Genomic DNA, 26736 nt, shown 5'->3' with positions numbered 1-26736 from the left:
CAAGAAACCAGTGAAGTAGAAACTAGTAATTAAAGCCTTCTTTATCTCTTCTCCTGGAACAGAAACGAATGCTATAATAAATAAGAGAGTCTATTCAAGGGACAAACCAGTTCATCATAAATCCCTCGGTCATGTTCAAAAGGAAGCAATAATGATCTGCACATAGAACTCTTCTGATTAAAAAAATACCTTGCAAATGATACTTGTGGGAAAATGTAGCAGGTACCACCAGACATCCTCTTTTTCCAGGACATGTCCTCTTTTTCAGCCTTGTGTCCTGGAAAAGACCTTAAATATCCTCCTTTTCCCTGTGAGCTGGCAGTGCAGAGCCTTCTTGTAATTAATAAATTATATGCGATATAGTGTTAAATTTAATAAGTAATGTAGTGTTTAAATTAGCCACATGAAATGAAGATGTGAGTGTTTTTAGCTTTTATATTGTCGCATCCTACATTTTTTCTGGGATGTCCTACATTTTGGGGTGCCTCGTCCTCCACTGTGGTTATGACATCTGGTCACCCTGCCACCAATGCCTTTTCCCCCTGTTTATGTGGAAAGGGCATTGGTGATGGCTACAGTGGCAATACAAAATGCAGAGTGGAGTCTCTGTTTTAATATCTCTTCCAGCTAATTATGGAAAGGGCAATGTTTAAAGAACACTTTGGTAGACAAAAGCCTGGCTGAGGGCAATTAAAGCCCCCTGTCCTAGGAGAGCATTCCCAATCCAATTTGCCTCTCCCTGCAGATGCTGTCCAAAAAGGGGGGGGGAGAAGGAGATCATCACGGATTGCCCACATCACATTCAACTGACCCCTGGCGTTGCGCATGGATTTATGTGGCTGTGCACCACAGCCAAGATACGTGCACTGATTTCTAGATTTCCAGTGACTGGGGCAGAGGGGAGAGGGAGGGAACTGAGCCCTGCAGAAGAACAGCGAGCTCTCGAGTCTCACTGAACAGTCCCTGGCCTGGCCTGGCCTGGCCTGGCCAACAGAGAGGACTGCTGCGCATCAAGCACCAACCCAGGTGAGCACATTCCGCGCACCGCAGTGCAAGAGTCAGAAGAGCGCAGCAGCCCCTTTGCAACAGAATCCAGGCACCTCTGTACACTGTGTTGCCATTTCTGCCTGGAGAGCTGGCGAGGGAGGAGCAGCGCTCCTGGCCAATGAGGGGAAAGCCTTGCTCGCTGTCCGGGCTGGTGCGTCCAGGCAGGATCGCCTTCAGCCCTGGCGGGCGCTGGTGTCAACAAGGACTCTACAGGAGCCAGTTCCGTTGCAGGCGCGAGCCCCAAGGGCAGCTGGAGGACTAGCGAAGGGCGCAGCCGGCTGCAGAGCTCGCCCCCCCCCAATCACCTGCATGGTTTGTGGTTGCAGCCTCAGTGGGGGCTGGGGGGAGGGGTTAGGAAGGGACTCTGATCTTCCCAGCCCTTCCTCTGGGGAGGGAGCTTGGCAGGGTGAGGAAGCAAGAACCCTCCCAGAATGCGGTCTGCAGGTGTGAGTAGCCCCCTTGCCTTGGGCCAAAGGTTTGCTTCCCATCCTTACTGTCAGTGCCAACGTGATCCATAAATCCCAGAGGAATTTGGAGCACTTTGACTCTTGATTGTGACATACACCCTCCTTTGCGCTGCGCAGTCCAGGCCACCCAAGCTGTATATGCCACCATCAATCTGTTGAGCATCGAAGGGGTGTGTGGACCTTTTGAACAGTTCACCCTTTTCGCAAGGGGCAACCAGCCTCCCCCTTTTCTAAAGCAAATACTCAGCAAGCAGAGACCGTTGTGAAATGGTTAATATTTTGCCTGAGAATGTGAAGAAGGGGACTTGAAACTACTTGTTGGGTCCTGTTCATTGCAGGGAATGTGGGTGAGAGATGCTTTGGCTTTAAAAGGATTTGTGTCTAATTGCTGGCAGTTCTCTGTTTAAGTTGAAGAACAGGGTAGTGGGTATTAAAGAATAGCAAAGAACAGGTATAAGATCCTTTTTCATGCCTGAGGACATCCCCCACCCATTTTTTTTTTTTTTTTGCAAAGTAGTTGGTACATTTACCTGGAAGTGAACACCCTTCAGACAGGAGAATGGATGAATGTATAGTATATAGTTCACCCACTGTCTTCAGCAGGAAAGAAAGAGGCTAATCCCATCTGGCGATTTGTTGACTCAGCGGGGCCTGCTGAGAGCAAGCCAGGAGCAGTGGAAGAGTTCCCCCTTGGCCACCAGTCTCTTTCTCCAGCTTTACGCAGCCAGCAGCTTAACCTGTTGGTTTTAAAGGATGCCTGGTAAGTGGATTTTTTTCCTCCTGGTCTTTATTTCTCCTAATTTCCTGTGGTCCCATTTTCATTACTTGTTCTGGAGGACGCATCTTACTGTGTGCTCATTTTGTTGTGGTTGAGTACACGTGCCAGAAACATACCCTGACTGTGTTTGGCTGTTCTGGGATTGATTTCAGCCATGGAAAAATGGACTTAAAAAGAAAGTAATAGAAGATAGTGATTGTTTTTTAAAAACAGTGTGTGCATTAGTAATGCTTCTGTATTGTTTTTGAAGTATTCACGTGCTTCTTTTCTATGCGCACAATTGAAATTCTTGTCATTCTTCTGCGTTTGCCTGTTTGCCGTTTGAACCCAAATGATAAATGTTAAATCCAGTGGCTGTTGGCCTGAGTACAGTCTGGATACTTCCGAATCAAAAACGTCTGTAATGAAATAATTTTCCCTTCTTGTCATGCTAAGTGTTGTTTTAATGAACACCACATCTGCTTTCAAAGGTAAAAACCCAGTTACAGCAGCTGAAGCCTCTTTGCAAATGCAACAGGGAAATTATATGTTTCCACTTTGGTTTCTAATTTTGAAGTTTTCACACCCACTCATTTTTAAGTAGAAATTTACACTGAGCGTAATAGACTTAATAGTACTTAAATTGTTCCTGTTGCATGCATTCTGTATCTTAGAATAGCAAAGAGCAGGCCTCAATTAAAAAAGAAATGTCTTAGAAAATGCGAGAGGGGCACATGTGGAGCTGCTGGCTGTTTCTGCTGAGGCTCTATTGCGCACAATGGAGGTGCAGGTTTTGCATTGTTGCAGGGCCATTTACAACAATGGATTGGAAGATCATGGCAAATGACTGATCTCCTCCAACAGAGACTTCCACTCTGTCTGTGTGTGAGGTTTTCCCCACCTGGAGAGCCTCTTGCCTCAGTAGCTGCCCTCATATCTGGAGGAGCCACTTTCCTAGGCCAGCCAGCAGTGTCTTTGTCATACACTCCCAGGGTTTTGGGGTGCTCAGAGTTCTTGGTTCTCGAACCCTAGAGCCCTCAAGGACCTCTGTTCGGTAGTACTGCCACCACTCTGTATGTGCCAGTGTCTCAGTCCAGGGACACTGAGACCCTCTAGGCTTAATTCTATCCCTTGCAGGCACTGAGCACATTCTTTAATTAAAGCCTCAGTCCTCAAGTTACTAGTCCTCAATGAGTATTTGGTAGCTTGCTGAACGGCTAGGCAGGATTTTGAACCTTTGTTCCCAACAGACAATGAAACAACTTAGTAAAAGGATTTTTACTTTATTAAATACATAGGGTTACATAAAAGTTACAAAAGGCAGCAAATGCTAGAGGCATAAAACATCTAGGAAACATATCAGCATTAAAATAACAAAACTAACTGGCTATCTCTATTATTCCCTAACTCTTACCTGGGTCAGCTTTCTTTTGTAGATGTTTCAGCTCCAGGTTACCTATGAGGCCACATGGCCCTGGTGGACCAGGCTTTCAACCTGCAGGATGCTGCACCCACAGCCTTTTCCACCAAAAAGCCACGACATACCCCTTGGGCTTTGTTCTTATACTTCTCAGGCTAACAGGACTGAGGTGACTCTGTACTTATTTAAACTGTCCAATCAGAAACTCTTGGGGACAGAATCTTCCGGAAGTGGGGCTGGATGCTAGCCCTCTCAGTTCTCCCCTCCCCACTGGAGGTCCACAGTTGCATTCCCTCCTTGTTGGGCGCCTTTCTTTCTGCATAGGTGCTACATTATCACCTTCCATTGAGTTGTAAATTCCGTTAGCTGTTGTTACTCACACCTTTGCAGCTAGGAACTGCAAGCCACTTCTCTGTTACTGGTTTAGGTTGGTTCAGGCTCTACATGCTACTAGGCCTAAACTGTACATATTCATGACAGTCTTATTGGCTGAGTTTTTTTCCTCCTCACCCGGGATATGCTTCACAGAAGGACCTTGTACCCCCAGTCTGCCCAGCAGACTAAGGATAGGTGATCACTGCATTTTGGCTCTCTAGTCATAAATTCCTTCAATTTAGTTTAATCCAGGGCCTGGCAAACCCGGACCCTAGGTTGTGTGTCTTTGCATGCATATCAGTAGGTGTGTGTGTTGTGTGTGCGAATGAGAGAGAGACAGAGGGCAGTGTTGACAACACCAGGCAGCATATGTAATTGTATCCCTGGAGATGCTTAGGTAGCATAAGAGTTTTATCAAGGAGTCCATATGCTCTTGCAAAAATTGCAGCTCTCCTTTTTAGCAGAATGAGGTGAGAAGGTGCCCAGCCAGCTCCCTTGTGAACCATTAAATGTCTTTTCTGAATGCTTGTTTACAGTAACAGACCAGGCCTTTGTTACCCTTGGAACAAATGATGTTTACTGCCACGGCGCCCTGGTTCTTGGACAATCCTTGCGGAATCATAGGACATCTCGAAGGCTGGCAGTCCTGATAACTCCTCAGGTCTCCAGTGCAATGAGGTAAGAACCCATTCCCAGACACAATTAGCGTGATAATTATGAGATGTCAGTGGGGATTCTCTTCTGTTTCCTGATCATGAAACAACATGAAATGTTGTGTTGGATTTGTATCTTAGTTCCCAGCTGGTCAGAGTAATTAAATCACGCCTGACAGAATATGCAAACAGTAGGGTTTATGTGTTTTGTTGTATACTTGTTCCATCCTAAAAAGTGGTTTCCATTCATGCTCGAGTCACTTCATTAAAAGAATTGTGCCTGTGAGCAAGGACTACTTTGATAACTGTGTGAGGAGTAAAACTGTTTAGGGTTTTTGAACCCTTGGGTACCAACAATTTCCAGATTCCTATTTCAGTGCAATAGTTAGGGATAGTGTTTCTTTTCTAATTTATTTGCAGCAATTTTAGGTGCCGTTTCTTTGATCCTATATCACTCCCTCCAACAAATTATGCAAGGGAAGGATAATTGTAGTTCAGAAAAAAGGGGATTAAAGAAAGCATGATAAAGGCTTATAATACAGTGAATCGTATGGGGAGAGTAGTTAGCAGCTTTACTCCCTCTGTCACTGGAACAGGACCACCCAAGGAAATTGATTGGCAATGGGTTTGGAACAGACAAAAGGAAATATTTCGCACAATGAATGCAACACCTTAAGGAATTCATTGCCACAAAATATGATGATGGCCTCTAATTTAGATGGCTTTTAAAAATATTAGATCTTAATGGAGGATAGGTCTAAGAAGGATTGTTATCCAAAGATAGCTGGATGTGACCTGCATGTTAGGAAGTGATGTACCTCTGATGACTTCCTGCTGCAGATAAACAGGAGAGCAATCATGTTCTGCTTGCAAGTTTTCAGGAGCACGTGCCTGGGTGGCTGCTGCTGGAAACATTACTGGACTAAGGGCCCAATCCAATGGGCCACCAGCACTGGCGCTGAGCTTCAGTGCTGGCTCTCGATGTTGTAAATGTAACTTAAAGCACATTTATGACACCCTGTGAGGATGGAGCACTGGCACCGGGCCAGTGCCAGTTGGCATTGGGGCCAGTGGTGGGACAAGGATGATACGCTGCCACTTAGGGTAAGTTTCACCGCTGGGCAACGATGCGGCTTCTGGGGGAAGGAGGAGGGCAGAACTGGTGGGGGGAGGGGAGAATTGGGCCCAGGAAGGTGGTGGCACCAGCAGAGGCCTCCACTGCTGGATTCTATTCTCCATGATGGGCTGAAAAGGTTCTCAAGGTTTTCAGAGGTTCATGAAGGTTCTCAAGTCTGCACCAGCAAAATAACTGGCACAAATTCAAGAACCCCCATTGCAGGCAAGAAGCCCAAGGGCTCAAGAACACCTCAAGGGAAGAGGACAAAAGTCCCAAAAGCCTCAGCAGTGCCACTAGATACAGCGGTTGCTGTTCTGGTGCTGCTGCACCCGGTGCCTGAGCCAGGGATAGGATTGGACTGTCCAGGGCCCTTTAGTCTGATGCCGCAGGGGCTCTTATGTTCTCAAGCTCACCAAAGGCTTGTGAACAAAAAGGCCATTTTCTCTCTTAGGGTCCGATCCCATCCAGCTTTCCAGATCCAATGCAGCCATGCCAACAGGGCTGCATCCTGTGGTGGTGGTGGGCAGTTAACAAAGGCTACCTCAACACTAGGGAATGCTTGTTCTCTTACCTCAGGGCTGCATTGGTGCTGGAAAGTGGAATAGGATTGGATCCTTGCTTTCCTTATACCTTTTTTGTTTTAACCTAGTGGATGGTGTTAATAAGACTTAGTGATCCTAGCAGCCATTCTCAGCTTAGAAATGTTAATATTCCAAGCTTTGTGCTCATTGCAAAAAGAATCCTTCAGGTTCCCAATATTGTCCTTGTTTGTTTGATCAGGAGTGCACTCAGCAGCGTATTTGATGAAGTGGTGGATGTAAATGAAATTGACAGTGGTGACTCAGTGCACTTGGCTCTGCTGAAGAGGCTGGAACTGGGTGTAACCTTTACCAAACTTCATTGCTGGACCCTGACTCAGTATAGCAAATGTGTCTTCATGGATGCAGATACCTTGGTAAGGACAATGTCACAAGCATTGGCAAGCTGGGAGTTTTGTCATACTGATTGGCTGTATAATGTGCTCCCATTTGGGCAGAAGGAGTAGAAGGGTGGCTTCTGCTCCTAGTAAGTTGAGCCAGTAAACAGTTTGGATGCCTGACCTTTGTGTAATGTAAGGTTTTATGGTATTTCAACCTTGTCATGTCCCTCCTGAGGTCCTATGCAATATTGACGAACTGTTTGACCGGGAAGAATTCTCAGCAGCTCCAGATTCTGGCTGGCCAGACTGCTTTAACAGTGGAGTCTTTGTTTTCCAACCATCTTTAAAAACCTTCAACCTCCTCCTGCAGTTTGCAAGTGAGCATGGCAGTTTTGATGGTAAGTTCACTGGACGTGGTCTTTGTCTTGATGCTGTTAGGGTGAGACTTCTCTTCATGAAGATAGTTAGGATTGGGCTGCCCATGTAATCCATTTGCTTGTTTGTTTTCCATTGTTCTGGTTCCATTGACCTGTGTTTGGGAGTGGACATTTGTGAGTTTTCCAAGCATGTATGTTCTCTGGGTGGGAGGGTGTTGGCAGGTTCACTCTTTAAGAAGCTTGAGTAAGTTTGTGTTTGAAGATTGACCTTTTGCCTGCTGTATAATTTATATGTGCTGCAGACGTCATATGCTCTTTTTCTTTCTTTAGGAGGTGACCAGGGATTGCTAAATAGTTTCTTCAGCAACTGGGCTACAACAGACATTGGCAAACACTTGCCATTTATCTACAATCTAAGCAGCAGTGCTGTGTATACCTATGCCCCAGCTTTTCAGTAGTAAGTACAGAAAAACTCTAAAGAATGATTGCTGCAGTGTTATGTAGCCTCTGTAGTACAGCTTTGCATGTGTAAACAGGTCTCTTCCAAGGACAAAAATCACATGTATTCACAGATTTCTATCTGTCATAACTGTCAGTGGGAACTCTGGTGCTTGTACATTGCACCAGATCTTTTGTGTGCATTGATTTTCTGTCTTATGACAATACGTTGATGTGCTTTCAGAAGCAAACCAGTGTCAAAAGTTAGCTAGGCCAAACTGACATCTTTTTGTGTTATGCTCCTCCTTTAAACATATGTACAGATTGATTTTCCAGTTAGGCATGATGTGGGTTGTGTAGGTGGCGAAGCCTTCACTAGGCTTCTAGCAAGCTGAAAGCCCACATGTGGCTTTCAGAGTTAGAACATATAGAGCCCAATCCTATGCATGTCTGCTCAGAAGTAAATCCCATTTTAATCTATGGGGCTTACTCCCAAGAACGTGTGCATAGGTTTACAGCCATGGTGGCTTTGTACAGCCTAGTATTTCATACATCCCATGTTGCTGATGGGTGAGAGGCCTTTTATTCCCACTGGAGATGGTGGAGGATGAGGATTGAGACTGCCATGGTGCCAGTGCTGCTGCAGACCTATTATATTGGGCAACATAATATCTGTGAGACTTTGCAGTCCAGCATATGCACCGACCTTCATCGCCTGTTGCTTGTACTAAATATAAAAAGTCTCCCTTTTCCTACTTTGCCTAAGGTGACAAGGCTTGGCAGCACCCAGCTGTCAACTCTTGCATGCTTGCCCCATGTGCTGCAGGGAAGTTGTTTCATCCTAGCAAAAGCATCATTCCAACTTTTGGTTGTCCTGTTCTCTCAGAGGTTGAAAGGAAGAGCATTCTTAGCCCTGTCGGTAGCCAGAGAGCCTAGAGCTGCTGGTAGGTTGCACCTGTTCCCTTCTGGCAGAACACTGTTAGAAGGAAAAGACCAGCTTGCTCAGCAAGAACTCAGTGACTCTGTGACTACAGAGGGAAGGCGAAGGATGCTTCAGTCCCTGTCTCACTGGCCAGAGGCTTAAGCTCTGATGGATGGATGGCCAGAGGCTTAAGCACTACCTCTGTTTCAGTGGGAATATTAACAAGGAAAGATCAGCCTGGTTTCAACTGAAGGGGAATATGCCTGTAAACACCTTCCCTTTTCGTTCTGGCATTGCCAAAGTGATCCCCATCTTGTATCTTTTTCCTCCCCTCTAGTGCTTTGTTTTTTAGTTTGTAATCTTAAGGACAGGGGCTGTTTCTTATTCACAATTGCACTGTGTTTGCAGTATGAGCTGCTTGGGAAGATTTTTTTTTTTTCTAAAAATGCATAAGATATAACAAATATAGTGTATATATAAATATAATGGCTTTCTTAATGCTGCGGCATGCTTTGGATTTTAAAATGGTGCTTACCATATCCTGTTCATAACATTTTTTTCTCACAGTTGTCTGTATTTTTCTTATAGTTTTGGCAAAGATGCTAAGGTAGTCCATTTCTTGGGACCAGCAAAGCCCTGGAATTACAAATATAATCCACAAACAAAAACAGTTACCGAGGACAGTTCAGCCTCAATATCTCAGAATCAACTATCATTTCTTGAACTCTGGTGGATGACATACAGTTCTAGTATATTACCATTATTAGAAAAAGTGCAGGAAAAACTGTCTTTGAAGTCAGAAATACAGAGCGAAGAGGTATGTGTTGGAAAGGAAAAGTTTGTTTTTCATTTCTCTCTACTCATTCTTTTTGTGTAATACATATTTTAGTTTTAGACAGTTTTTACAGTACCTAACCCAGTGATTTTCAACCTTTTTCATCTCACGGCACACTGGCAAGGCACTAAAATGGTCAAGGCACACCATCAGCTTTTTGACAATTGACAAGGCACACTGTGCTGTCAGTGGGGTCTCACATTCCCCAATGGTTCTATTGATAAATGACCCGCTCCCAAATTTCCCGCAGCACACCTGGGGACCATTTGCCGCACACCAGTGTGCCACAGCACAGTGATTGAAAATGGCTGACCTAACCTTTTAGGTGCTTGATTTATATATTTATAAACAATAAACATATAATAATGTAATCCACGTATAAAAATGAGCAACATGAGAAAACTGGGGGTTCAGGAAGTTTGGCTGTGTTTTGTATAAGCCTGCTTATTTAAAGGTACTTTGCAATGTATTAAACGGGACCATTGTCCAAGAAAATGTGTGTAGGATTGCTGGCTTACTAATATATGTAAAGTGACCATACAGTAATGCTGTGAGAAAGTGAACTGAGCTTGTGAGTTTCCCATCTGTTAGATTTAGTTCTGCCATCAAGTATTTTGTTAAAGTCACTTTTCAAAGGTTGATATGTTATCAACACAGAGAGAAAATTATTAATGTGTAAACTTCTTAAGATTTGTGAATAAGCATCAGAACTATATTGTCTGTGTTCTACTGTCTGACGATGAGATTTTGATTTGATTCCCTGATGCTAAAGCATTAGACAGGCTACAGTTATTTCAGTAGAAACTTAACATGCTTAAGAATGGGGGGAGGGAGAGAATAGGTTTTAAAAACATTATTTTTTAGTTCCCTGATTTTTGTTATACCTAATCATAGTTTCATGGTATCATTGCTGTAATTTTGAAATTTAATGTGAATGATTATATAGCATCACTTTTCGATTTTTTTAAAATTAAAGATCTATTTAAAAACTAGGTCATACTTCTTATGTATCAACTGGTTATATATTCTAATTATTGAAAGTAATCTCAATCTAGCATAAAAGGTCTGTGCTTGTGGGCAGGCTTCCATGTCAGGACTTATAGTTGCAAAATTGATGCACATTGGATTGCACATCTGGGTGTCAATGCTGTTAATCTGTGCTGCATTGTTTTTAATGGCTGAGATCCAAAGACTCCAACATGCCAAGGGGACTTTGGGCTCATGGTTTTTAAACAGCAGCTTCTAGCATTTGTGTCAGACTACTTTTGAAATGGAAGAGACTTTCAAATGCTATGTATGATATCGCATTGGGGATCTGCTAAAAGAGGTCAAAAATTCCTGGGCATGGCACACCTAAAGTAGCTCTTTAGTAAAGTAGTAGATCCTAAAAGTACTGCTTTTTAGTACTACTAAAGTAGTAGATCCTAAAAGGTAGAACATGTATTCTGAATGTGCATTCCTCACATTGTGGTGCAATTAGTTGTGTAGGCACATGAGTGGAGGAGTGAGATACTGATCTGTATATACGAGTCAGAGTAGATTGCATTCCGTTGAAAATAAAATTTTCAACGTAAAATGGAAAAAGAGACAGAATATTTAAACAGATTTGTTATAAATTTAAATACTGTACTTGCACTGATGGAAAACTTCCGTGTCGCTGTTTGTTTTGTTGTTAGCCTAACTTGAGTAAAAATGAAATTGAATTGAAGAAAGAAAATCCTGTCATTAGTAATTCTTTGCCAATCTCAGTGAATGTGGAAAACATACCAGAAATGGTTGTAAATTCCATTTATGACTCCTCCACCAAAAATGTAAGTGTTATCTGTGTACCTTTTTTCTTTTGTGCCATCTCTGTAAGTAATCATGACAGAAATACAGGTCCAGCCTATTTATACATGGATTTTTTATAGACAGATTTGACTAAACACGAATGGCCCCTGCAAATGAGAAAGAATGTGCTGATCCCTGGAGAAGGGGAAAAATGCATCCCTTTAAAATCAGTTTAAAAAACTGAATAGTCCTTTAACAACAGCCTCCTTAATGAGAGAGAGAGAGAGAGGGAGAGAGAGAGGGCAGCTGGCTAACAATCCATCAATCCTTTTTCATTGGTGGAGGGAGGGGCTGAGTGAAGTGCTGATGGATTGTCTTCTTAATGACTCTTATCTTAGAGTCAAAAGGTCAGCAAGGCTGTTTTTCAATCACCAGAGCAAAGAAACTTTGTTTTTTAAATTGATTTGCTATAGTGCATTTTTCTTTATCCACTTGAGTGCTTGGAACCCATGGAATAATTAGTCTCAACCTGTATTGCAGTTGCACCAGGTATTATTCATGTAGGGAACACATTTTTAGTTAAGATAAAATGTTTTGTCAGCTTATCATCAGCTATAGCTTTCATCAGTGTTTATAGCCTGATAAGCTAACTAAATAAAACCATAAATCAAAGGTCTCTTGGTAAAGCCATTCTATTAAGTTGGAATTCAGCTGTAAAAAGCTTGCTATAAAGTGCTCTTCTGTTTAAAAATGGATAATTTTGGATTAGGTAGAGAGCAGAGGCTTTAGTCAGCCTGCCTTTCAGCAGGTTCTGCATCCCATCTGAAGATGCAAGGTCCCTCAAGGTATGGAAGGGGGGAGATTTGTGCATCTCCATAAGGAGAGAGGCATGCATTTTTGGACAGCTGGTGAAATGATCCATGAGTTGCGCTGTTTTTGCTTCCTATCTTACCCCAGTCCATTCCATTTTTGAGGATAGTGTCTTCTGTCTAGAGCAAGGGTGTTCATACCCTGGCCCGGGGGTCACTTGCAGCCCTTGGGGGCTCCCAATCAGGCCCTCGGGGAGCCCCCATTCTCCAGTGAACCTCTGGCCCTCCGGAGACTTGCTGGAGCCAATGTTGGCCTGATGCAGCTGCTCTCAGCATGAGGACGACTGTTTGACTTCTCATCTGAGCTGTGGGACAAGGGCTCTCTCCAGTACTTGCTGTTTCACATCTGTGATGCAGCAGTGGCAGAGAAGGAAAGGCTGGCCTTTATAGGCCTTGAGCTACTGCAAGATCTTCATTCATTCATATAAGTTCCATCTCTAATAAATTAATTTATGTAAATTTATTCAAATTTTAAATGTAAATTAATTCTTTTTATCCCTGGCTCCCGACACAGTCTCAGAGAGATGATGTGGCCCTCCTGCCAAAATGTTTGGAAACCCCTGGTCTAGAGCAGAGGTACCCAAACGCCAGCCCTGGGGCCACATGTGGCCCTTGAGGCCTCTCATTGCGGCCCTCAGGGAGTCCCCAGTCTCCAAAGAGCCTCTGGCCCTCCAGAGATTTATTGGAGCCTGCACTGGCCCAACGCAACTGCTCTCAGCGTGAGGGCGACTGTTTGACCTGTCGCATGAGCTATGGGATGTGGGCTTCCTCCACTGCTTGCTGTTTTACGTCTGTGATGCAGCAGCAGCAGCAGCAGCGAAGGAAAGGCCAGCTTTGCTTTGTGCAAGGCCTTTCATAGGCCTTGAGCTATTGCAAGACCTTCATTCATTCATATAAGTTAATCTTTAATATATTCATTTATGTAAACTTATGTAAATATATTCAAATTTTAAATGTAAATTAATTCTTTTTTTCCCCGGCCCCCACCACAGTGTCAGAGAGATCATGTGGCCCTCTTGCCAAAAACTTTGGACACCCCTGGTCTAGAGGAAGGATGAAGATAGTCAAATTTCCTGTACTCAGTTTCTTCTTATTTCAACAGAGCTAACGTAAATGAAAGTGTGTTTTGGATTGGGGATGTCTCTTTTAAGTATGAATTCTTGTAGGAATCTCTCCCTAGTGTTCTGTGTATGCTTACATGAAATAAAAATAGCAGAATCTTGTGGCACCTTAAAGACTGATAGCCCAATCCTACTTAACTCCCCGCACAGCAATGCAGCAGCACCAATGTGGCACCCGCTGAATCCTGCAGGGGATTTTCAGCATCTAGAGGCCTTCTCCAGGTAAGCATACATTTGCTTCCTTGCCCCAGGGTAACCTGCACAGGGCTGCTATGTCTACTTGGACCTGCACCTGCTCTTTAGCTAGCACAAGTCCACATGGGCCCGGGTCACAGGATTGAGCCAGGAAGGGATTTAGATATCAGTATGTACTATTGCTGCTGCTGATACTATTCCTGTCCCAACCCCAGTTTGCCCTCCTCTCCACCCCCACCCCATTTCTCCCCCTCCCAGCCTTCCTTCAATCTCCTGCACTGACTTGCCAGTGGTCTTCCCTAGTCCACCTGTGCGTAGACCTGGCCACTCGCTGTTTACAGGGATAGCCAGGCTGTGCCGATTGGCATTTTGTGATGGCCATAAAAGGGCCTTACGCTGCTGGAATGCTTGTTCTAGTGACAAAAGGCCCTAATAGGATTAGGCCATAACACATCTCTTTTAGCATAACTTTTGTGGACTAGATAACTAGATGCATCTGATAAAGAGGGCTATTGTCCACAAAAACTTATGCTGAAATAAATATATTAGCTTTAAGATTTTCAACTTTGTTTTTGGCTACCTCTTTAGAAGTTGTTACTTGGAAGGAAATTTGTTGCAATTAATCATACGTAGGATGCTCATTAGCTATCTATGTTATTACAGCCCTAGTGATGAATGTTCTTATCCATCATAATATTATGGGCTATCGTATATCCATCATGAGATGTAAAACAAAATTCAGCCTATCTAAACAGAAGAGGCTAGTTGCTGCTATTTTTGTAATCTTTAGTAATGTGTTTTGAACCTGTTACAAAAACTGCTTTAACTTTCAAAGTAAATTACTTCCATCGAAAAACTGTGTATTTATGAATAATGGATGTGATCCAATCTAGTCTTGCTAAAAACAAATCATTTGCTGTGTGTGTAATAACAGAAATTAATAACAAAACATTGCTTTCTTTTTTGTAGTTGGCACAGAAAGCTGAATGTAGCTTTGAAGTAGCTGAGCCTAGTGAATCACCCACACGGTCCTCTGTTCAGTTTATCCCTCAGTACAGTATGGAAATGGTAAAGATCATTTTTATTTTTTGCCTTTAGTCCTAATACTTATTTGTGATCTGAAAATTGATTTCATACAGAGATGAATTCATACAGGTAAATTTGTGATCTGTTACTTTTGTCCCATTCTTTTCAAATTGTGAAAAAAGAGAAATTGTCATATGAATTCCCAATCTCAGTTGTGGTGGGATGGAGTAGTCTTGACTTTTGAGCAAGAATTTCCTGTTGGTCACAGAACATAAGAACCTAAGAAGACTTCTTAGGTTCTTATGTTCTGTGACCAACAGGAAATTCTCTCTCAAAGTCAAGACTACTCCATCCCACCACAATTGAGATTGGGATAGCCTACAGTTAGACTCAAGATTTGGGAGAGACAAACAAGAAGGTTTCTATATGGAACAGATGCCATTTGATAGACTATTTCTAGAAACAAAAGAAAATTATATCAAAAAATGTATATGTTCTTATTGGACTTTGAGATGCAAGAAGAAACAGTAAAGCAATGTATGATAAAATGGGAGCAAAATATAGGCCATAAGATCACAATAGATCAATGGGAACAGATCTGGAAGCGTAAAATTTACTAGAGCAACAAATTTAAAATGAATATAAAATGTTTTATAGATGGTACATGACACCAAAAAATTGATAAAAATGAAACAGAATATATCAAATAGTTGTTGGAAATGTAAATGTGCGGAAGGAACGTTTTTGTTGCAGTGACCCTTGGGGGAGCAACCAAGCCCCCAGGCTAGGTTGCTGAATAAGTGCAGGAAAGAATCAAGGAGCCAAGGAAGAGACGAGAGACAGACTTTTAGATTCAAAGCAGAGAGAGAAAAGCTGATTCTACTAGCCTCCTCCTGCGTTTTTATTGTACTTGCAACATTGACAGCTACATTCAGTTCTCAGATAAAGCCACATTAGAATCTCATACAGGGGTGAGAACAATGGGTGCTTCTTCACAGAGTGCTGTATCAGCTATTGTCACACTTCAGCCTGGAAACTAGCATTCCTTGTCGGTTTGCCAATAACAAGGGGGGTTTGCCCGCAATTGCCATACCAAGGCTTTCTGTGTGCTTCTGCTTAAGCACTTGAAAATACCACATTGTCCCCCTTTTTATTTTTATTTTTAATTTTGAGATAGCATTTGGCATTGTGGGGTCATTTGACACCATGCAAAATGGACATTGGGATTTCACCATGAATTACATTTACATTATAAGATCATGAGCTATGCAAACATTGGGAAAATTTAAAAACTTGGTTACATACTATGCACTCCCTTAAGGGGGGTGCTAAATGACTATCTTTTAACACAATTATAAAAAGCAAAAACAAACATAAGAACAACAACATTGAACTTTTTATTAGGGGTTCTTGGTTCACTGGATGTCTTCAGGAAACTTTAGTGCCACGCATCTTCACGCACTGTGCTGACACTTAAAACATTTCTGTGAAAATAAACAGAATAGCAGAATCTTGCTGCTAAGTTATTAATGAAGCTTGCCCTTTTACTCTGGGTCTGGCAATTATCTGTAAAAGCACATGGGGGTAAAAGCACATTATATTTAAGCATTGAGAGAGTGTTAGAGTTAGAAGTGAGAGTGAGTGAAGTTACATCAACATCTTAAGGGATTTATGTCTAAGCATTGAGTATGTGTGTGAGATTCAGAAGTGAGAAGAAGAGAAAAGCTTGTATGTGTGTTATTACAATGTGGGGTTCTCTCTTTGAAACACATACATTTTTTACTGGAAACAATTCTGTTTCATCTTACACATATAATTCACATACTCTCTGCAGTCAGCAAATGGCATTGCACTTTTAATCACAATGACTTCATTTTTCATAACCATTGTATGACTTACTCTGGCCTTTGAAATGCAACATAACTGTTGCTAAACTGCTATCTTTTGCACTCTCTGTGAGAATCTGAACTTTGAACTGGAAATAACCTTGTGTAAACCTTTCTGATATAATTAAACCACTACAACTAATTTAAAATATTACTATCTGCTAGTCACTTATATATGAAAACAAAAGGGCCTTAAGGGCTTGATTAGAACTATAGGATTCTGATGGAACAGGATAGAATCAGTCAAAGCTATGGGAACAGGGAGACTTTTTAAAAGCCTGAATAGCTTTGTTATTACCTTTACATAAACATCTTAATAAAAAGAGGTGTAGCTCTGACTAATGACAGAATAAGGTTTAGTTTGACTTTAAAGCTGTAATAACTGCTGCTGGTGGACAAAATGGCTGATGGTTGCCGTTCTGAAAGGTGTGTGGAATGAGAGACACTGAAAAGTTAGGGAACTACTACAAACTAAACTGAAAGGGAGGGGTGAGTTTAGCTTGTTAGTAGCAGTTTGAGGATCAGAACTGGAGCCAAGGTTTTTAAAGCTCTCTTGTACAATTTGCTCTTGTTATAAAGTGTGGTTTTTTTTTCTGACCTTCCCTTTGGTATGTAACTACCCCCCTGGTTGGAAACCCATCAGTGAACACTGTGATTGCTTTAGGGATGGGAGTTGGGCGTCTGACTGCTGCAAGGCTGCTGCAAGGAGACTAGCTTTGTGACTGTGGGTGCCTATATTCTGGCAAGTTCTAATTATGTCTGCCAGAGTTAAGTTCCGGACTGCTGATAAGGGTTGAAGTGCCTTTTTGCAGTCCTCATTGGCATTGTCTATAGCAAGTTTCATTAACAGCTCTTCTGCTGCTTCATTATTGTCCACTTGCTTGCCAATGGCTTCCTGGAGGCAGTTCACAAAATCCACGTAGGATTCTGCCGCCCCCTGCCTAATTGTTGCAAAAGACTTTCCAGGCAGCCCTGTTACAGGGACTTTATGTAAAGCCCGTAGTGCACAATTGGCTGTTTCACTTAAATACTGGTCCCCTAGTTGTACCTGCATGTCTGTAGTGCTGAATTGGCCTTCTCCCGCTAGCTGTTCCCAAATTACGTTGTTTTGTGGATTTTGTGCGCGCAGGCGTGCAGCGTGGATTTCACAAGTTTGGCGAAACTCATTAAGCCACACTGCATTTTGTGCAGGAGTTAAAACCATGCGCATGAGAGATTTCCAATCATAAGGAACTAGACGGTATGCATTGGCAATTCCTTCTAGCAACCCTCTGGAATAGGTGCTTGTGATGCCAAAATCCTTGAGTGCAACCCTTACCTCTTTCAGTGCTGAATAAGGAAGAGTTTGCCACACTCTAGTAACCTGTCCTTGTGCATCGTGACCCTGCACCACAGGACAGAGCAAGGATAGCTCGAGGGATTCTTCTGCTGTTAAATTCTCTGACTTCATGGCCTGGCGAGCCATGGCTTCCATGAAGGAGGGTTGTCTAATGTTTGGTGGTTCTTTTTGCTCTAACAGAGCTGGTGCAGAAGGGGGAGGAGGAAAAATACAAGGGCTTTTAGAAGGAGCATTGTTACTCTCCTGCCCTGGTGGCTCTGACTTTGGAGTGCAGCTTTTGACAGCATTTAAACAAAGATGCCATAAATGAAGAACTTGAATAGAAGCCCGGGGTGCTTTATGTAAAGTTTCTCCTATACGTTCCCAATCGTGTACCCTAAAAGTGCCTGCCTCCGGATACCATGGGCATTGTTCTCCAATTATGCGCACTAAGTCTGTGACCTCCTGTGAGGAAACAGAATGCTGTGCTTTTCGGAGGAGGAACCGTAAGTCATTGCGATGATGCTCTTGTTCAGCCGAAAGGCTGGAACCCATACTCACCTGGGATCCCGAAGGATGATTGACGCGTCTGTAACCTGTGCAAGGCGAGGTGAGCGGGCTGTAGTCTGCGTGGCCCCTGTTTCAGGGTCAGATGAAGCAATGACTGGGAAGCAACCCGAAACAGGCTACTTGATATAGAAAAGAGCAAAGAAGCTTGTTTCCTATACTTAGCTGGCCCCACGTCTGGGCGCCTGGTATAGCTACAATAGCGTTGAGAAGCAACTTGACTTCAGAGACAGGATGCTTATAAGAACAGATGCAGTGAAAAGTCAGAGAGGCAGAATAAACCCGAATGTAGCAACACAAGGCTGCCTGGGAGACACACAAGACTGTATCTTGTTGCCTGAGGGAGAGTGCTAAAGCAGAAGCACTCTGAGGGTTTGAAAACTGGAGCAACAGAAAGTCAAAGCAATGAATGGGAGGTAGCCAGAGGACAAGCAGCCTGTCTACTGTACCTGATTGTTGCAGAGGGTCCCTGTTCTAGGATTAGAGGTTCCTGTTCTGAGACTAGAAGTCCCTGTTCTAGGATTAGATGTCCCTGTTCGGGCGCCAGAGGTTGCAGTGACCCTTGGGGGAGCAACCAAGCCCCCAGGCTAGGTTGCTGAATAAGTGCAGGAAAGAATCAAGGAGCCAAGGAAGAGACGAGAGACAGACTTTTAGATTCAAAGCAGAGAGAGAAAAGCTGATTCTACTAGCCTCCTCCTGCGTTTTTATTGTACTTGCAACATTGACAGCTACATTCAGTTCTCAGATAAAGCCACATTAGAATCTCATACAGGGGTGAGAACAATGGGTGCTTCTTCACAGAGTGCTGTATCAGCTATTGTCACACTTCAGCCTGGAAACTAGCATTCCTTGTCGGTTTGCCAATAACAAGGGGGGTTTGCCCGCAATTGCCATACCAAGGCTTTCTGTGTGCTTCTGCTTAAGCACTTGAAAATACCACATTGTCCCCCTTTTTATTTTTATTTTTAATTTTGAGATAGCATTTGGCATTGTGGGGTCATTTGACACCATGCAAAATGGACATTGGGATTTCACCATGAATTACATTTACATTATAAGATCATGAGCTATGCAAACATTGGGAAAATTTAAAAACTTGGTTACATACTATGCACTCCCTTAAGGGGGGTGCTAAATGACTATCTTTTAACACAATTATAAAAAGCAAAAACAAACATAAGAACAACAACATTGAACTTTTTATTAGGGGTTCTTGGTTCACTGGATGTCTTCAGGAAACTTTAGTGCCACGCATCTTCACGCACTGTGCTGACACTTAAAACATTTCTGTGAAAATAAACAGAATAGCAGAATCTTGCTGCTAAGTTATTAATGAAGCTTGCCCTTTTACTCTGGGTCTGGCAATTATCTGTAAAAGCACGTGGGGGTAAAAGCACATTATATTTAAGCATTGAGAGAGTGTTAGAGTTAGAAGTGAGAGTGAGTGAAGTTACATCAACATCTTAAGGGATTTATGTCTAAGCATTGAGTATGTGTGTGAGATTCAGAAGTGAGAAGAAGAGAAAAGCTTGTATGTGTGTTATTACAATGTGGGGTTCTCTCTTTGAAACACATACATTTTTTACTGGAAACAATTCTGTTTCATCTTACACATATAATTCACATACTCTCTGCAGTCAGCAAATGGCATTGCACTTTTAATCACAATGACTTCATTTTTCATAACCATTGTATGACTTACTCTGGCCTTTGAAATGCAACATAACTGTTGCTAAACTGCTATCTTTTGCACTCTCTGTGAGAATCTGAACTTTGAACTGGAAATAACCTTGTGTAAACCTTTCTGATATAATTAAACCACTACAACTAATTTAAAATATTACTATCTGCTAGTCACTTATATATGAAAACAAAAAGGCCTTAAGGGCTTGATTAGAACTATAGGATTCTGATGGAACAGGATAGAATCAGTCAAAGCTATGGGAACAGGGAGACTTTTTAAAAGTTTTATCATATGTGGTGGACATGTAAAAAACGCAAATTTATTGGAGAATAAATGGTAAGAAATTTAATACAAGAGATTGTTGGATTTACTATATTGTTGAAACCCGAATTATTTTTGCTCAATATTACTTTAGATGTTATAAAGAAAATGGTGTATACTTAGTTATTATGATTTTAACTGTAGCAAGGATTTTATATGCTAGATATTGGAAGGACTTTAAAATACCAATGAAAGATGAATTCATAGAGAATGATGCTAGATATTGGAAGGACTTTAAAATAAGAATGAAAATAATGAATGTGGCGGAAATGGACAGACTTTCAGAAATTTTGAATCACCATCTAAAACCAACACAAATTGAGCAAGGGAAAAAAAACCCTTTTATGCTTGGTTGAAAATGAAGTTTTAGAAATATATGATAGGGCATTTAGATGAATGTATTACATATATATTATATTTGATATGATATGATACATGAATGATGAATGAAAAATGATATTAAGAGGTAAATTTAGAAGAGGAAATTAAGATATGTAATGATTTCCCATTAGTTTTAGTGATATATGATAATGATATATGATTTCCTGCACTCTTTGTTTTTTGTGTGTAGTGAAATGTGTTATGTTTTTTGTGTTATGTGTTATGTGTGTTTGTTTATATTTGTTTTTGAAAAATATTTAAAATTTTTTTAAAAAAGAACATAATAAGTGCCTCACTGGATCAGCCCAAAGGCCCATCTAGTCCAGCTTCCCGTGTCTCACAGTTGACCACCAGATACCCCACACAAAACAATGAGAGACCTGCATCATGGTGCCCTCCCTTTCATCTGGCATTCTGACCTAGCCACAGGCTTGCAGATGACTTGGAAAAGTCTGGCAGTCTGCCCAGCCTCTTCCTCACCAGCTCTGATGCTTGGAATCCATGTGAGTCTTCATGTGAGAAGAGGCCCTGGATTAGGCACTTAAAGCCATTTCCAACTATAGGAGCAGATCCAAGCAGGCCCATTGGGCACCATGGCATGGTGGTAAAGTAAAAATTCTTTTACTTACCTTTCCATTCATCATGGTCCCTGGCCAGCCCATGGCATGCACCGGAGACTGCATTTATGCTGCTGAACTCTATGCGCCACCTGAGGATAGGATTGGGCCATTAATCATTTACCTGTAGTTCATTTGACTATAAGTGTAGAAAGTACAGTCAGTTCTCTCTCTATATGAATTACCTATCTGTGAATTTGTTTATCTGTGAGGGGTAGAATTGCTGCCTACTCTTGTTATCTGTGACTCTGTTCTCATTAACCACAAATACTATGCTGGTGTGTTTGGGAGGTGGGGACTGGGTCTTGGCACAGCTATGAGTAGGCAGGAGTGAGAGAGGTTGCGGAAAAAGGAAGAGAATAGACCAGGGGTGTCCACAGTTTTTGGCAGGAGGGCCACATCAGCTCTCTGACACTGTGTTGGAGGCCGGGGAAAAAAGGATTAATTTACATTTAACATTTGAATAAATTTACATAAGTTTACATAAATGAATATATTAAAGATGGAACTTATATGATTGAATGAAGGATTTGCAATAGCTCAAGGCCTATAAAAGGCCTTGCACAAAGCAGGGCTGGCCTTTCCTTTGCTGCCGCTGCTGCATCACAGACGTGAAACAGCAAGCTGTGGAGGGAGCCCTCAACCCACAGGTCATGCGAGAGGTCAGTTGCCCTCATGCTGAGAGCAGTTGCATCAGGCCAGTGCGGGCTCCAACAAATTTCCAGAGGGCCAGAGGCTCATTGGAGACTGGGGGTTCCCTGAGGACCGCAGTGAGAGGCCTCGAGGGCTGCAAGTGGCCCCAGGGACGGGGTTTGGGCACCCCTGGAATAGATAGTAGCCTCATTAGGAGCAGAAGGCAGAGCCAGCACTCAAAGCAGTGTAGGGGCGAGAGGAAGAGACACCTGTACATTATACAGCCAACATGGAGGATCAGACACATTTGTGTCACCTTCAGACTTGCTCCACCATCTTGGGCACCATATCGGGACTTCCAGCTGGACCTTCACAATCCTGCCAATTATGAGATACCAGTGATGAGAGACCTCTGGAAGGCCACATGACAGCTGTTCTGGGGCTGGGGCAAACCCAGGGAAGGAGCCAAGAGGCAGGTGGAGAAGGAAGGCAGTTGAAGCAACCCCATCTCCATTTCTGAACTCTGAGGCCTTGTTATTGGGACAGCAACCTTCAGTGCATCAAAGGATATCCAGGACAGAGAAGGAAGCATTAGATGTTGGAGATGTTGATGAGCCCTTTTTGTAAACCAGTCTCATAGACTTCAAGTTAAAATTCAAGTTCATAAAGTTCATAGAGTGTATGGTGAAGGGAATCTCCTGGAATGCAACCCCTTTTCTTGCATTGGCTTAGTGATTCAGTATCCGCTTTCTCTCCTTGGACTTGTGCCAACTGGTGTAGGACCAAAGAGACCCATTGGTGATCAGGAGGCTTAAAGAGACGTAAGCCTCCCAATTGTCTCTCCCCAGTAGAGAATACTGTCTCTACCACAGTATTCAGCGCAGCCTATTTTGATGCAGCTGCATGCTATGACAGGGAAAAGGATAGAATTAGGCTGCAAATGGAATATTTTGAGAACTAGTTCCAAATTTATGGCTTAGTCGGCTATGAGATGAGTAAATGATCCGTGCATTATTCATTCCTCAATTCTCACAGAGCTCTCTTGAGTAACCTGGGCTATTCTTTTGTCTCTCATAACTTACTTTTCATATCTTAGTTTCCCAGAGTACTGCAAATTAATCTGTTTTGAATCCTTGGAATCTTGAAACTGTCTTTCAGGCTTAAGTGTAGATTATTAAAATTCTACAGACTGGACTTCTGACTGGACCTTTTTATGCTTACTGCCTTCCCACAGGATGAGATTATTGGTTCTGTTTCAGAGCTGACTATTCAGCCAAAGCCTGAGGAGCCAAGTGCAGAGGATGAACGAAGGAAATGGGAAGAAGGCTACATTGACTACATGGGAAAGGATGCTTTTGAAAACATTCAGAAGAAGTTGGATTCCTTTTTACTCTAGATCTGGCTTTGCTATTCTTATAGCAACTGAGTACTTGTTTACACCTCTTCTGTATATGAAATCTCCAGGCTAAAACATTTGCTGTCTCAGCAGGAGAAATGAAAACAAAAATAGCCCTTCAAAAATTGTGAATCTTGGTACAGGCCACATAATGTGTTTTGGTTTCAGGAAATGAAACACAATGAGTTTATGCAGCAGCCTTGCTGAGCAATCATGTTGCCCATGCCTGTCAACAAGTCTCCAGGGGCTCAGCTGGGGTCTTTCCTGTTTGAGAACCTTTTAACTGGAGATGTTATGAAATGAACATAGGAGCTGGATACAAACCATGTGCTCTGAACAGCTGTGATGGCACATTTCTTCCAGATACTCTGCCATTCAGCTTTCATTTTATTAAGGGGGCTTTGTTAGGTTTGATTGGATTGATCTTATTAAGGGGGGGGGGCTGTGTTCTTTCAGGCCAGCTTTGGTTAGCAAACATGCTCAACATCTGGGACTCAACAGAGCATGTGCACTCTCTTATATATGCAAAGGGGTAACATATTGTCTGCTTAATGTTTTTATTATTGACCTGCAGTGCCTCATGGAATGCTCATCTGAAATCAAGCCATGAAAAATTGCTTTACATTAATAGATAAAACTATATCCTGTGCTGTTCTTCAACAGAGAATGTATAAATCTTGAGAGGGAATGGTCAGGTGACTTTTAAGGCACAACTAATGACCGCATAACCCATACTCTTAAGGTTTGCAGTACCCATGCATGGAGGATTCCTGTCGGGTCGCTAGAATCCCAACCCCCCCCCCCAGCTTTTATGAATGGATGGGTGCATAGATAGCATAGTGAGCTTTTAAGTATCTGTGCTTGTCTCCTGTATCTAGTTCTCTGTCTGACATGCTTTAGAACATGAGTAAATTGTATCAATGTGAAAAGGATGAATAGGAACTTCCTTGAGTGCCTCATTTCAGTGCCTGCACATGCATTTATGAGTGAAAGTGTGTGTGTGGCGGGGGGGGGGGGAGAAGAATAGAGCTATATTGCCAGTAGGGGCCTGCTGTATGTGGACACTGTATCCATGGTGTACTGGATCATGTCTATAGGCTTCTCTTTTGGGAAATCACTGGGGGGGGGGGTTTGCTCTTCTGTTCCTCATAGAATAATGCCATGGTAATTAAAATTACCAATAAATTTATCAATATCATCAACCTATCAATTGCTATCAAGTCCAAAGAAATTTTTCTTTAGAACTTAAGAAGATCTGGAAACTCACATTAGCTTGTTTGCTATTGAGGTTAGCAGTCTCCATACTGCGGCTAATATTGGTCTTTTGTAACACTTTCGAAGTTGTTCTGAAATGTTATGAACTTTGATAGATACAGGGAGGCAGGTACTTGGACTGTTTGTTCATACTTATATATTGTACCTGAGTTTCAGTACATTTAAGATAGCTGGAAAGAGACCTAATGGCTATTAAACTTCAGTATGATGAATATTGAATGTTTGTTATGCACATAAACACATGCATTTAAATGCATATCTAAGCATTTAAATAACAAAGTAGTATAATGAAGGTGCAACTCCTGGCATTTCTCTGCTGCTATCAGATATGCCTTGATAAATTACAGCAATCTTGTGCATGTTTACTCAGAAATAGGTCCCCTTGTATTCTTATTTACAGGAAACTGTGTGTATGTTTTGCCTCTAATTTTGGAACAGTCAGTTGTAAATGAACCACCAAAGGACAATCTGAACGAATTAGCTGTCTTTCATTGCCATTTTAGACTATTTCCCCATGCCCTTCCCCCACACAAAGCCCCTGTTACCTTATTTGGGATATATTAAGCAAGTATTACTGTTGGCATTCTTCTTGTATCTTACTGTGTTTACTACATTCCGGTGTCATAACTCAGAAAGTCATAACCTAAGCCTACAACTTGTGTCCTCCCTAAGCAAGGTTTTCTTTTAATAATTATGATCGACACTAGTTTGTTTACAGTTTGAAAGATGGAGGTACTGTTGTTGCCAGTGCCTGCATTTTTACACCCATTCTTACCTTATAATCTGCATGGATAAATTCTTACTTTGAGTTTATTTTTACAGAAGTAGAATTTTAGCTTTTCCCCCATCCTCAGTTTCTTGTGTTTGTAACATTGTTCATTGTCAAATAAATGTTTTATATTCTTGATTTCTACCTCTGCCTATTCTTCCTCCCATTAACTGATCTGGGAATTGTGGGTGACCAGCTGTAGATGACATCCGTAAACTGTTAGATTGCAGGGCCCTTAATTGGTAGAAATGTATAACGATGACCATTTAGTTTTTCAAGTGAAGATTTATTTTACCTGAGCATTTTATTGCTGCTTTTCAGTAACAGAACCACTACCGTCATAATTAAAAGCAATAGTAATCGAATCTATAAAACAATACAGGTGTGCACCACTTTGCGACGTTCCGGCTTACACCAGGATCGCATAACCAATGACCACGTGTGGTCATGTGGTCTTCAGAGGCACACACCCCAACCCTCAAAAAGCAAGGGGAGTTCTACTCCCCTCCCCTCCTCCCTGGAGGGTTGTCAGCCTCCCAGAGGTAGCACACATCCGCGTGCTGTCTCTGCAAGGATCAGACTGAGGGAAATCACGTCTCTCTTGCGATTTCCAGTTTCCTCTGTGAAGAGATATACTTTCCCTCCATCTGAGCTCTGCAGAGGCAGCCTGTGGATGTGTACTGCCTCTGGGAAGCTCAGACAACCCTCTGGAGGTTGAGGGGAGTGGTATCCTCCTATATTTAGCAGGTGGAGAGCAATTGTCCATCTTCACCACAGCATGACCTCTCTTCCAGTGGCTATTGCTGGTTACATCTTTTTTTAAAGACTGTGAGTCCTTTGGGGACAGGGCACCGTTAATTTATTTGCTTAGATGTGTAAATGACTTTGTCAACTGCCGTAGTTTTTTATTAAAAACTTAAGAACCCCCTTGCTGGATCAGGCCATGTAGTCCAGCTTCCTATATCTCACTGTGGCCCACTGGGTGCCTCCAGGAGCATTCAAGACAACAAGATACCTGTATCTTTTTGCCACTCCCATGCATCTGGCATTCAGAAACAGGCTACCTCTCTACCTCAATAATTGTTTTCGTTAAAAAATGCTCTTGGCATCATTTGGAGACTCAGAGAAGACGCGCATGCAGAAATCCCCCTAGTCACGACCAGAGCAAGTCATGCCTGGGATGTCTACAGGGAGGTGATCCAGGGTTTCGGCACCCGTGGTGAGGCAAATCCACGGATGCCAAATCTGTGGATAAAGAGGCCCCACCTGTACATTGCGGGGGGGGGGGGCTGTGTGCAAAATGACCAAAAGCCACTTAGCATATGTGAGAGGCATGCATGATGAGAATACTAGTTGCAGTGGAGCCTTTAAGGCTCTCCATGATTTGGGTCCAGGCTATCTGAAAGACCGTCTCCTTCCATCCATTTCAGCCCATAACCTTAGGTCAGGGGTGTCCAAAGTTTTTGGCTGGAGGGCCACATCATCTCTCTGACACTGCGTCAGGGCCGGGGGGGGGGGGAAAGAATTAATTTACATTTAAAATTTGAATAAATTTACATAAATGAATATATTAAAGATGAA

The 26736-nt window shown here is 42.4% G+C and overlaps 1 protein-coding gene across 5 annotated transcripts in view; it reads left to right on the top strand.

Moving 5' to 3' along the window:
* Positions 1-1207: 1207 nt before the first annotated feature.
* Positions 1208-26736, top strand: part of GYG2 (glycogenin 2) — a 74015-nt gene continuing 48486 nt past the window's right edge. For 2 of the 5 annotated variants that reach the window (XM_066622639.1, XM_066622635.1), the window contains exons 1-10: positions 1208-1359; positions 2118-2274; positions 4603-4744; positions 6617-6791; positions 6991-7153; positions 7463-7589; positions 9081-9309; positions 11004-11138; positions 13238-13309; positions 14252-14350. In XM_066622639.1, coding sequence (XP_066478736.1) covers positions 2268-2274; positions 4603-4744; positions 6617-6791; positions 6991-7153; positions 7463-7589; positions 9081-9309; positions 11004-11138; positions 13238-13309; positions 14252-14350 — 1149 coding nt within the window. In that variant the 5' untranslated portion in view covers positions 1208-1359; positions 2118-2267. Of the gene's footprint in view, positions 1360-1430; positions 1494-2031; positions 2275-4602; positions 4745-6616; positions 6792-6990; positions 7154-7462; positions 7590-9080; positions 9310-11003; positions 11139-13237; positions 13310-14251; positions 14351-22949; positions 24117-26736 lie in introns of those variants that run through there. The other 3 variants (XM_066622638.1, XM_066622636.1, XM_066622637.1) reach the window with 3 other exon arrangements.

The sequence above is a fragment of the Tiliqua scincoides genome, chromosome 3, assembly GCF_035046505.1.
Source record: "Tiliqua scincoides isolate rTilSci1 chromosome 3, rTilSci1.hap2, whole genome shotgun sequence".
In the NCBI taxonomy this organism is placed as follows: Eukaryota; Metazoa; Chordata; class Lepidosauria; order Squamata; family Scincidae; genus Tiliqua; species Tiliqua scincoides.
Note: the sequence above shows the minus strand (reverse complement) of the source record. Positions and strands in the feature narration are given on the sequence as shown.